Genomic DNA, 11,192 nt, shown 5'->3' on the forward strand with positions numbered 1-11,192 from the left:
ACATTGAGGGTTGAAGTGACAGTCAAATTTGGCCCATCTGGACTCTCATTGTCATAACAGCTGAGCTAACCCAGAGTGTTGCTGGGAACTCCAGAGGTTGTCATGCTTGCAGCAGGGCAGCATGCCCAGACAATTCCATGGGACAGGAGCTGCCGTCTAAAGTTTGAAATATTCTGGTGACCTCGTTTTCTGTCCCCAAGCATGGGTTGAGAAACCCTGGTTTAAACCATTAATATGATTTAGAAATCAGTGCAGATTGGAGCTCCTCCTCTGAGTTGATTCACCAAATCTTTTTGTTGTATAAAGAGCTGTAGAAAGTAATATTGTATTGCAAGAGCTTTTCCTTTTAACTGGAGATCATCTCAGTGATGGAAGAACCGAGAGTGGCGAAACCATTATCTCTCTTTCTCCATTTGGTACTCTTCAGAGGATGCCACCCCTCCTTCCTCATACTATTATAATATAATAATAAATGGAGATATGCCTATCTCATAGAGCTGGAAGGGACCTTAAGAGGTCATTGAGTCCAGTCCCTGCCCTTACAGCAGAACCAAGTACCATCCCTGACAGACTTTGCCCCAGATCCCTAAGTGGCCCCCCTCAAGGATTGAGCTCTCAATCCTGGGTTTAAGAGGCCAATGCTCAAACCACTGAGCTATCCCAAATTGTTGCAAGTGTTATGAAAGGTATGTAAACAGTTCTGCTGCCAATTTCTGATCAGGTTGTCAGTGTCATCTCAGTAATACCTTTCTGTTAGCACAGATCTCCTCACTTGTAGGCAAATTTTGCTCCTCCAATATTTACAACACTGCTAAGCCAGCCTTTTCATAGGGCTAGGATATTTCAATAGTTCAGATTGATCTTGGACACATTTGCAAATTGTTTTAGAGGGGTAACTGTGTTAGTCTAACTTTAAAAATGAATAGTCCTGTTGCACCTTAGAGACAAACAAAAATATATAGTATCATTTATATAGCATATTTAAATATAAATTAATATGTGATACTGTGTCTTTTGCTCATGAAAGCTCATAATGATATATATATTTTTTGTTTATCTCTAAGGTGCCACAGGACCAGTGTTCCCTATAAGTTGCAATCAACCCCCTGCAGTCAATCAGTTCCCTGCAGGGAGCCCTGAGCCTCTGACTGGGTGCGGCTGATTAATCACCTGTGAAGCTGTGCTGCCAGCAGCTTAGAGGGAACACTGGTTAGGACTACTCATATTTGCAAATGTTCTCAAAGACTAGCAAATCATCAGATAATGCATAGGTTTAAACATAAACATCTTATTTGTCAAGTCTGTGAAATGTCACTCTTTCTATCCCTTAGAAAATACAATAGATCTATCATTTGTGATTCAAGTGGACTACTTACATTTGTTCACTCTTAAGTTCTTTTGAATCCATATAATAATGTAGTTTCATGTGCTCTCTTTAAGGAGCTGTTTCTTCATACATTCTCAATTTGAGCTAGCATTTCAGTTTCAGTTAGTGAACCATGTGTCTCAGATGACTCCTTCAGTATGAACTTTCTACCGGATAGCTTGTTAAGGAATTTCATCTCAACCAAACTATTTCTTTGTTTCTTCCAGCATCTTGCAACTATTTAGAGACTATGGCAATGGTGTATAGATTATAAAGCTATCAAACAAGATAGTTAGATTTAATCTTGATATTTGTATCTAGATGTTGACATTGTGTTTTTTTTTTCTTTTTTCTCATTTGAAATTAATGCTATTTGACCGGTTAAAAAAAATGCATGTTATTACCTCAGTGAAACTAGTATTTACCATAGGTCTTCCCAGCTTATTGCAAGTATATGAAATCCAAGTTCTCCCTTATTTGTAAAATAAGGTTATGTGGTTAAATAGTAAATTGTATTCATATGCTTCAGCCATGCAGTCTGGACTGTTTATGGACGTTTGTCAAGCTGTGACTGAAGAGAAAATGCATAGCTGAGCTCATGAATTTGGGGAGATGAATTTAGGGTGGAAGAGGGAGGAAGTCAGTGAAGTAGTTTGTGAACAACAAGTACTCCTGTGACACCTTAGAAACCAACAAAAATATATAGTATCACGAGCTTTTGTGGGCAAAACCCCCTTCATCAGATCATAGAATACTAAAACTGAAGGGACCTTGAGAGATCATCAAGTCCAGTCATCTGCCCTTACAGATGAAGCGGTTGTTCGTGATGTAAGTGTTAGTGATCAGAACTGCAGGACATAAAGATGTTTTAACAGCAACATTTTAAGAGTGAAAGACAGAGGTGAGAAGCGGGAAGGCCAGAGAAGATAGGTTGTACCAATAAAGTTGAAACATAACACTATGGTTAGAAGTTTATGTAAAGAGAGGGTAGAAAAGATGAATTGTAGTGAAGATGTAGAGGAAGTTGTTACAGTGCAAAGAAAACAATTTGCAAAACATCACGGATGCAACTTATTTGTATTATGGTAGCACTTAGGATACCAGCCCATGGACCAGGACATCATTGTGCTAGGTGCCATACAAAAATAGATGCAGAATAGCTATTTCGGGAAACTTCTGACATACCCTTAGAGATGTACTTTTAGATATGTGTTGCAGAAAGAATATGCAAGATTTAGATGAAGCCTGAATGTGAGGACCTAATGAGTAGTCCAAGTTGAAGATAGAGAAACTAACATTGTCAGCAGGGGTAGAGAAATGAGAAGATGGAAAGTGATTAGGAGGAGGAAACATGAGAAGTTGCTTTTCTGACAGATCGCCTACTCATACTTAATGTGACAGCCAAGACTTCAGTAGTAGTGCCCCCTGTGTAAATCAGTAGTTCTAATAATGCTATTTACAGTATTAATAGGTGTGATTGAAAGATAAAGAATACATATATAAAATGATTTAGCTAATGAATACCAGTGTTAATAGTTACAAAGATTGAAGTGTGAGTGGCATTTAAAATGTGCAAGCCTCCTGGTACTGTTTTCTACTTTCTATTGATTTTATTATTTATTTATTTATTTATTTATTTTATTTTATTTTAAATAACATATCCTGAAATAAATACAGTTTGGTAGCTTCTGCAAAATCCTTAAATTATGCTTTAGACCTGCCAATCTTCCATTGCTTCGCTTGAAAGAGTGCCTGTCTGATAAGTAATCATTCTTCCTTTGTGTGCATGCTCATGTGCATTCCCACAGGTATGTGCTTGCCACATGCACAATTGTAAGAAAGTTTTTCCCCTATCGGTATCCATTGGGTCTGCTGTGGAGATCCCTGGTGGTGGCACCTTCATGGTGATATATCTCAGACCCTGTTGACCCACCATCTGCTCAATTCCTTCATACCACCAGTGATGGTCTTTGAAGCAGTTCAGTGTCTTTAATTTGCAAGTGCCCCTTTGTATACTCCTTTGTATAAATAGTAGTAAGTATATAGTAGTGTAGTTAGAGCTAATGTCAGTAAATTTACTTTGTGGGGTATCCCTCCCCCTCGTAATCCCCTCCAGAAATGTTTTCACAGGACTGGGGCATGCCTTGGTTTCAGGGCTTTAAGTTGAGCAGCAATTGCTCCAAGCCTATGCCCAGAGGTGATCCACCTGATTCCTACCTCAAGTTCCTTGGAAAAGGGTCATCAGGTGGACAGGTAAAAATCTGAAGAGGCTTTAAGCCTAGGACCAAGAAGGAGCAGGACTTCTGCCGGAAACTCTTTATGGAATTAATGATCTGCCATCAGCCAGTGCCAGATGTGGCACCAGCAGCCTTGGCTCATAGTGCACCAGCCTCGGCCTGGGCCTCGGCTAAGGACATCTCAGCACCCCTTGCCTCTATGCCACCAGTGGCAAAGAAAGTAGAACATCTCAGTACTAAGGAAGGACTGTTCTAGAGAGCACAAGTGCCAATCCCCAGCTGACAAGGCCAGCTCCAGCCTTCTAGACTTCTTGCAGGGTGCATCCTATGCCCAATACCTGCACATTTAAGTCAGATTCTGGTGGAATCCACAGCACAGGAGAACTAGGGGGAAGACCTCGCTTTCCCCTCCATGCCAGACACATTTGAGGCAGTGCAGGACTTGATTGCCATGATGGCACGATCTCTGACCCCAAAGATACAAGCACCAGTTCCAGCTTAGACACAAGCCCGGCACTAATGGCACTGATCATACACATGGGCAAGCCAGCAATGATTGCACGTCATTGCCCATTGCCATGGCATTGCATTCCAGCCCCATTGGGATCTGCTTCACCCTGGTCAGTCAGACTACTTCTCTCAATCAGAGGGTGAGTCCTATGTGTCCTGATAGAGCCGGTATCATTCCTAATCCTAGTATCCCCACAGGATATGGTGTACCACTGGTTTTGTGGCCTCCCCTTTGGCCCTTCTGGATACTCTGAGCCTATCACTAGGCCCAAGGGCTGGGCTCAGGAGCCACTTCAGTGGCCCACGGGCCCCCTTCAGCAATCTCAATCTCCCATGAAATACAGGGTGTACTCTCATGAGTTAAAGATCAGAAGTCTTCCAGATCAGACATGGGCTGTTGAAGTACCCTCCTTTTGGGCCGGACATGGCATCTACACAGGCAGCTGCCAGAGAGCCAGAGGGTCAGGAAGACCTGGTCTCACCTTGAGCAGCAGTATCCTCACTCTGAAGCTGTAATAGGTCCTACTAGAACTGTCTATGCCATGGAGATGAGTGCCCAGCAGGATCTGCTAAAGCAGGAGGCCCAGAACCTCAATTTGCCAGTAGAGCAGGTTACAGATGACTTGGATCCAATGGTGGATGTCCTAGCTCCCAAAGGTCGCTCAAGGATAGCTTTGCCCCTTATGAGTATTCACAGTAGTTTTTAGAAGAAGCTCTGGCAAACCCCGGCCGCTATACCACCAATAGCAAATGAAGTGGCACACAGGTATTTTGTTGTACAGAAAGGGTTTACCTGCCCTCCAGCCCAGGACTCTGGTGGTAGATGCTATGATCCCCACCTGCTAAGTAAACTGCTTGGGAATCACCTATTGGAATGCACATGAAATAAAAAAACTGTTACTTATCTTCTCATAACTGTTGTTCTTTGAGATGTGTTGCTCATGTCCATTCCAAATCCCACCTGCCTCCCTTCTGTTGGAGTGTTCTGGCAAGAAGGAACTGAACAGACACATACCCATGAAGGCGCTACTCCACAGGGCTCCACAGCTGATCTACTAGCAGAAAACTCTTCTGATGAACATGCACACTGCACATGTTGGAATGGATGTGAGCAAACACATGTCGGAGAACAACAATTACAAGAAGGTAAGTAACAGTTTTTAACCCATTCTCTTCTGCATTTAGCATGTTGCTCTTAATGAAAATTGGTTACCAGTAGTTCCAAATTTAAATTTGTGTGCTTTGGTATGGAGACACTTCTTATCCCAGATTGTTCCTCTTTTGGTCCATTCTTGCATCCTTTCGATTTTATCTGTATCGCTAATGTTAGTGACAACATCCATTCACAGTGAGAATACAGATTGAGTTGACTGGTTATTACTAGCCATTGAGTTTATATGGATAACTCAGTTTATAGGTGCTAATAACTCTTCCATAGAGAGTAGCCTTTTTAAGGATAAATATCAAACCTATTATGAGATGTAAAAATTAACTTATGTATCTTAAAGTTGATACTGCAGATATTCAGATCCATACACAATTTATAATTAGATCATTTCAACCATGAAAATCAACCTGTTTGTAGGTTTAAAAAAGCAAAATAACTCTTTGATTCTGAATTAGTAAATCTCAAAATTGTGCCAAGTATGTTAGGCTACATAGAATCCAAACATGCAAAGTTACTTGGTTCTTTAAATGAAAGCTGTTTGTTTTAAAGATTTGAGTATTGTCTCCATACAATATGGAATACTGATAATTCTGGTCTTGGTTTTCATGTTTTAAAAAAAGTTTGAAATAATTGGCTGTTTTCATCTAGCTATTAGAACTTCTATTAAATATTGATAAAATGGGAAACTTTGGTAACCTGGTGATTTTTGCTGGATGTGCTAAGTGAACGTTTGTATTAATCTTGCAGCATTGAAATCGTATAAATTTTTTTGAAAGTTTGTTTGTTTCTGTCCTGAAAGATCTCCGAAATAGTAAGAGCTAGAAACACAACATTTTGAATGGATACTACTGATTTCCTAACTTAAATAACTGGATTGGTTATATCTCAAAATTGGTTCCCCCAGAGCCACAATTGGGCCCGCTGATAATTAGCTTTTAGTAGCACCTGATCATAGGCATTTGCTGGACTCTTCTGTTAAGTGTCACAAACTGCAACTACGAGATCCTTTCCCTCTGGCTACGAACTAAGTAGTTCATCTGTTGTCCACTAGGGAATATGTTTTGTAAGCACAGCACTAGCTATGTTAATTTCTTAAAGTAATATATAAGAGAAAAGTATTTCCAATAAAATATGCTATGTTAATGTAATTGACGTAGTTCATTCATCACACCTTTTACTATATTTTCCCTGAGCGATGCCGGGTATTTCTGCTAGTATTTATAATGGAAAAAAGTATTGTCCTACTAAATCAGCAACTGTACTAGGGCTGGGTTTTATTTAGACTGCCCAGGATGCATCCATATTGGGAATGTCCTAGTCACTTTCAAAGTATTAATTTTGCCTCATTTTTGCCTTATTTATGTATAAGCTTCAGATGTAACAAGATAAACTAAAAGGTTTCATTTAGAGACCTCTGAAAGTAGAGCATTTTTAAAGCAGGTAGGTGTCTCCACCCTACTTTTCCATGAAACATTTTATCCATTCAAGCAGACTTTTTAAAACAGCTTGTTTTGATAGCAGCCTGTTCTCCTGTGGGCCTTCAGCCTTTACTTCCTGGCTGCACCTTTGGTGCGAAAAGAGAGTGATCAATTGGGAGACTATCAGTGCCAGCATGCATAGAGTGATAAGTTAACACACCACTGGGAATTTCTAGGGCCCACCAAGATACTTCACTTCTAATGTGCTAACAAGCTCATTTTTCTACCTCTTGCCTCTTCAGTTATTTTTTTTTTCCAGAAGAGCTTAGAAGTTGAGTGCATCAGGCATAATGAAAAGCTCTGTAGGAGGGAGAGGCAATAACCCCATTTTTCTCTTTTCAGCCAAATAGAAAATTAGCTTCTGGTAATACACAAAGGCCAGTATTTTTTGTGCAAGGGGCACTGCTGTGAATCAAAGGACTCTATTAACTGCAGAAAATTCAGCAGCTGTGAATCTCCCCCAATGAAAAAAGTGCTTTTCAACAAGTTGTGAGATATGTAGTATTATTTAGACTTCAACCATCAGTTTCATCCTCTACCACTTATATATATCCTCTTTAAAACTGTGCTATCTTACTCTCCTGTTAAGGCTCAATACTGTGTATGTCTCCCAACCTAAGAACTTTATAGTGGAGGGTTGCGTTTTTTTATTTAATCTTGTCCTAGTGTTTCCATTATAGTATTTTTGGAGTAGAATTCCTTTAAGGGTCAACTCTCTCTGTAATCAGAATTTCAAAAATTCCAGAGAGACAGCAGATTTCAATATTTCTATGAACGTCAGTTGTGGTTTAAAAAATAAGCTCAATAGTATTCTTTGATTTGATGGAAAATTGTTTGACAAAATATATAGTATTTATTTTTTCGCCACATTTTTTCTTAGAGTAATTTACTGAAATATATTTAAATTTTATTGTAGTTTGTTTCTTGTGTGATATTTGTACATAAGGATTATCACTACATATCCCTTTTAATTGCTGAAATATAATCTGTGAAAACAAGAAGACTACCTAAAATGTGTTTAATATAATTACTAAAAAATTTCCCACCATTGCTTGGGTTCTAAACTCAGTTAATTTTTGGTTTTTGGAAAAATCAAATGAAAATGTACATACGTCATTTAAGTCATTGCTCTGGCATAGGGCTGGTAATGAGGGGTTTAGTATTCAGGCTGCCCCAAGGAGAAGGGGCTACCCTAACCCCCTCTCACCACCACAGTGTGAGGCCAGGTGAGAAGTAACTCTCTATGACCACTGCAGATGCAGTGGATACAGCTGGGGGGGGAGGTGCATGTCCTCCACCTGGGGCAGCTCCAGGTTAGGCTAGGAGGGGGTCAAGGAAAGACCACCTGTCTCCCAGAAGTGGCAGCTCTGTGGCAGCTTTGGATTGGGTGTCCTGCTTGTGGAGGGGGAGGCACCCCCTCCTCTGGCCCCATCATGGAGCAGACATAGCTGGGGATGGAGGGAAGGGCACCCCCAGCCAGACCACAGAGCTGCCACAGCTGGGGGGAGGCACAGCCCCTCCACCTGCCCAGAACAGAGTTGTTGCAGCAGCTTTGTGGTGGTGCCAGCGTGCAGAGGTGGCACGCTGTGTACCTGCCCTGAACCCCTGCCTGCTCTGAGAGCGTCTTTCTATATTCACTCATTTATGTCAATTTTGAGGACTGTACTTGATTTGGTGATTGCATGTCATAAAGCCAAACAGAAAAAGAGACAAAGACAGTCTCATTCCAGTCACATGCTTTTTCCTGTCACAACCATACACTTACCTTTAAGTTATGATAAGAAGAAGCTATATACCAAATTTGGTGATCATAGCTCTGATGAGTTTAGGAAGAGTTCTTGGAAAAAATACAAATAAACTCTCTCAAATAGTAGTAGATAGGATTGGATTGGAAGGCCTTGAGATGTCATCTACTCTAGTCCCCTGCACTCATGGCAGGACTAAGTATTATCTAGACCATTCCTTCCGTTCTAGTTCAGGTCTGAAATTTTATTGCTCATCATAACTGAAAATGGGAGGTCCTTCTGTTTAATGGTATTTAATGCTTATACATAGCACTTTACATCTTCAGACTGCTTCTTACAACACACCAATAAAAACATAGGTAGATATTATCCCCATTTTACAGAAAAGGAAATTGAGACGAAAACAGTGGAATAACTGCCCTAAAACTGTATGGTGAGTAACCATCAGTACCAGACTTAGAATTAAGGACTTCCAAACTTCCCACCCTTAGATTGTTCTTCCAGTCTGAGCTGCCTCTGTGCAAACAAAAATATTTTAAAAATAAAAATGTTAATACTGTATTGTCAAAGTGTAAACTGTTTATTAAAACATGTATGTTGAGGAGAATATACTACTGTTGGAGTGTTTTCTGTTCCTTTTGTGATTATGAAAAATATGGCCTGCCTAACTCAATACACTGAGTCCAGCTGGACAACTTTAAAAGTTGTGGAAGAAAAGGTTAACTGATTTCTCAGTTCAGGAACTATACAACACAAAGTCAGCATGCTAGTTTTTCTTGATAATTGTATGTTGCTGCCTGCTGCTCTACATTTTGACAGCCATTTCCATAGTTGCTTTCATGAACAGCAGAAATATTCTCTCTTTTTCTCACTCTCTCTGTGCTAACAGCACAATCAGGCCTGCTGGAACAAGAAGCCTGGAGAGGGTTCTTCAAAAGCAACAACACTTCAAGATACTGGTCTCCCGTCAATAATATCAGAGAGGGAGAATGTGGTGAAAAGGAAGTACAGTATTTTGCTGTCAGTGCCCTCCAACACTCTGTTAGCCAGTATTTAGGTGTCCTGCAGCTTCTTAGCAAATATGTCCGCTTTTTTAATGGTATAATTGATTGAAGTTTTTATTTCTGATACACATTTTAAGCTATGTATTTATCTTAACTGCGTGAATTTGTTTAAGGATTATGGAAACAGTTATTTTTCATTGAAATATTTGGACTTTTTTGAGGGGAAGAATCTGTTTTGTTAATGATAGTTATTTTTCACAATATACCTCTACAAATTATAATTACAGAATTTTTAAAACCTAATCTAAAACAGTATTGTAACCAAGTCAGTTTGCTGCTTTAGAAAATAATCTGTAATCTTGGGCTGATTGAAACACTTTTGAGGTGTGTAAGAAAAGAAAGTAAGATTGACCTGAAGGCAATATGTAGCCTTATTCAAAGATATTTTGCTATAGCTGCATCCAGCTATTGAACAGTATTATAACTGAAATAATGAGAATCACATCCGAATATAACCTAGCCCAATTTTCAGAGGGAGTGAAGATCCAGATTTAGATTCAGCTCCATCTCTAATTAAAATGTTTGTAATATATGCCTCGCACTTAAACTATTGTTTTATTGGCTAACTAAAATAATATTGTGTAAAGATTTAAGAATAATTTAATTCATTCAAAAAATGCCATACTTTCAGTATTAACAAATGATGAATGGTCACTGAAATGTATAATATCACATACATTAATAGGTATGTTAACGGGAATAACATAGTTCAATTACTACTGTTCACTAGGCATTAGTGTTTAGCAATTGTGTAATATACCTTTAAATTGATCCTTAACTCTTTGGTAAACAAGCTATGAGGAGAGAGCTCGATATCTGCAAACAATTGTTCAACACCATCTGGAACCCACAACTTTTGAGGACTTTGCTGCTCAGGTTTTCTGTCCAGCACCTTATCACCATTTACCTTCTGATACAGGTAAGAAATAGTCTTTCCATAATGTTTAATGATACTTAAATGCAGTATCCTTACTTATAAAATCTATACATTTAAAACTTTATGTATTATGAAGACTGAGCATTAATTTAAAAATGTGTGATTTTATATTTACATATTTGAGCAACTGTGTTGTTTATAACCACAAGGGAGTTACCTTCAGTTCCTTAGTTTGTTGCCTAGCACTGTGATTTGATGCCTGGCATTAAAATTTAGCAAAACATTTTAGTATAGTAAATAGTTCTATATGTTTACAGTGAATGTTTATCACATGCTCATATTAAAACTCTAGGTACATGTGACATTTCATCTGGGCTGTGGACTGATTAATCCTTAAGTATTATTTCTAGACCATCTCGGAACCAAAAGCTTTCTAATCTATCTTGCTGTACTGTAAAAGGTCAAGTTGGAAGACACAGAAAATTTTGCATTCACCAACTTTTGTATTATCGATATATTAAGAAGCAACAAAATTGTTTCAGATCTTTTTTTCCCTTCCCAGTAACTTATCTGTTTTATAACAAGGTACTGCATTTTCAGTTACTAATAATAATAATAATCAGTAAGAAAATGAGTAAATCAAGGCCTTCCTGTTCTGATGATGATTTCGTGACTCCTTATGATTATTTCATTTATTTTATTTCCCCTCTTTTTAGATCATTAAATATCTGTTCTGTTTATCTGAAG

At 38.9% G+C, this 11,192-nt stretch overlaps 1 protein-coding gene across 6 annotated transcripts in view; it reads left to right on the forward strand.

The window, feature by feature from the left end:
* RALGAPA1 (Ral GTPase activating protein catalytic subunit alpha 1) overlaps window positions 1–11,192 on the forward strand; it is a 236,491-nt gene that overhangs the window by 215,312 nt on the left and 9,987 nt on the right. For 5 of the 6 annotated variants that reach the window (XM_014570781.4, XM_014570782.4, XM_006117691.4 and 2 more), the window contains one exon: window positions 10,363–10,487. In XM_014570781.4, coding sequence (XP_014426267.3) covers window positions 10,363–10,487 — 125 coding nt within the window. Of the gene's footprint in view, window positions 1–10,362; window positions 10,488–11,161 lie in introns of all 6 variants that reach the window. The other variant, XM_014570783.4, reaches the window with a different exon arrangement.

Source organism: Pelodiscus sinensis, chromosome 5, assembly GCF_052426305.1.
Source record: "Pelodiscus sinensis isolate ZL-2025 chromosome 5, ASM5242630v1, whole genome shotgun sequence".
Lineage (NCBI taxonomy): Eukaryota > Metazoa > Chordata > Testudines > Trionychidae > Pelodiscus > Pelodiscus sinensis.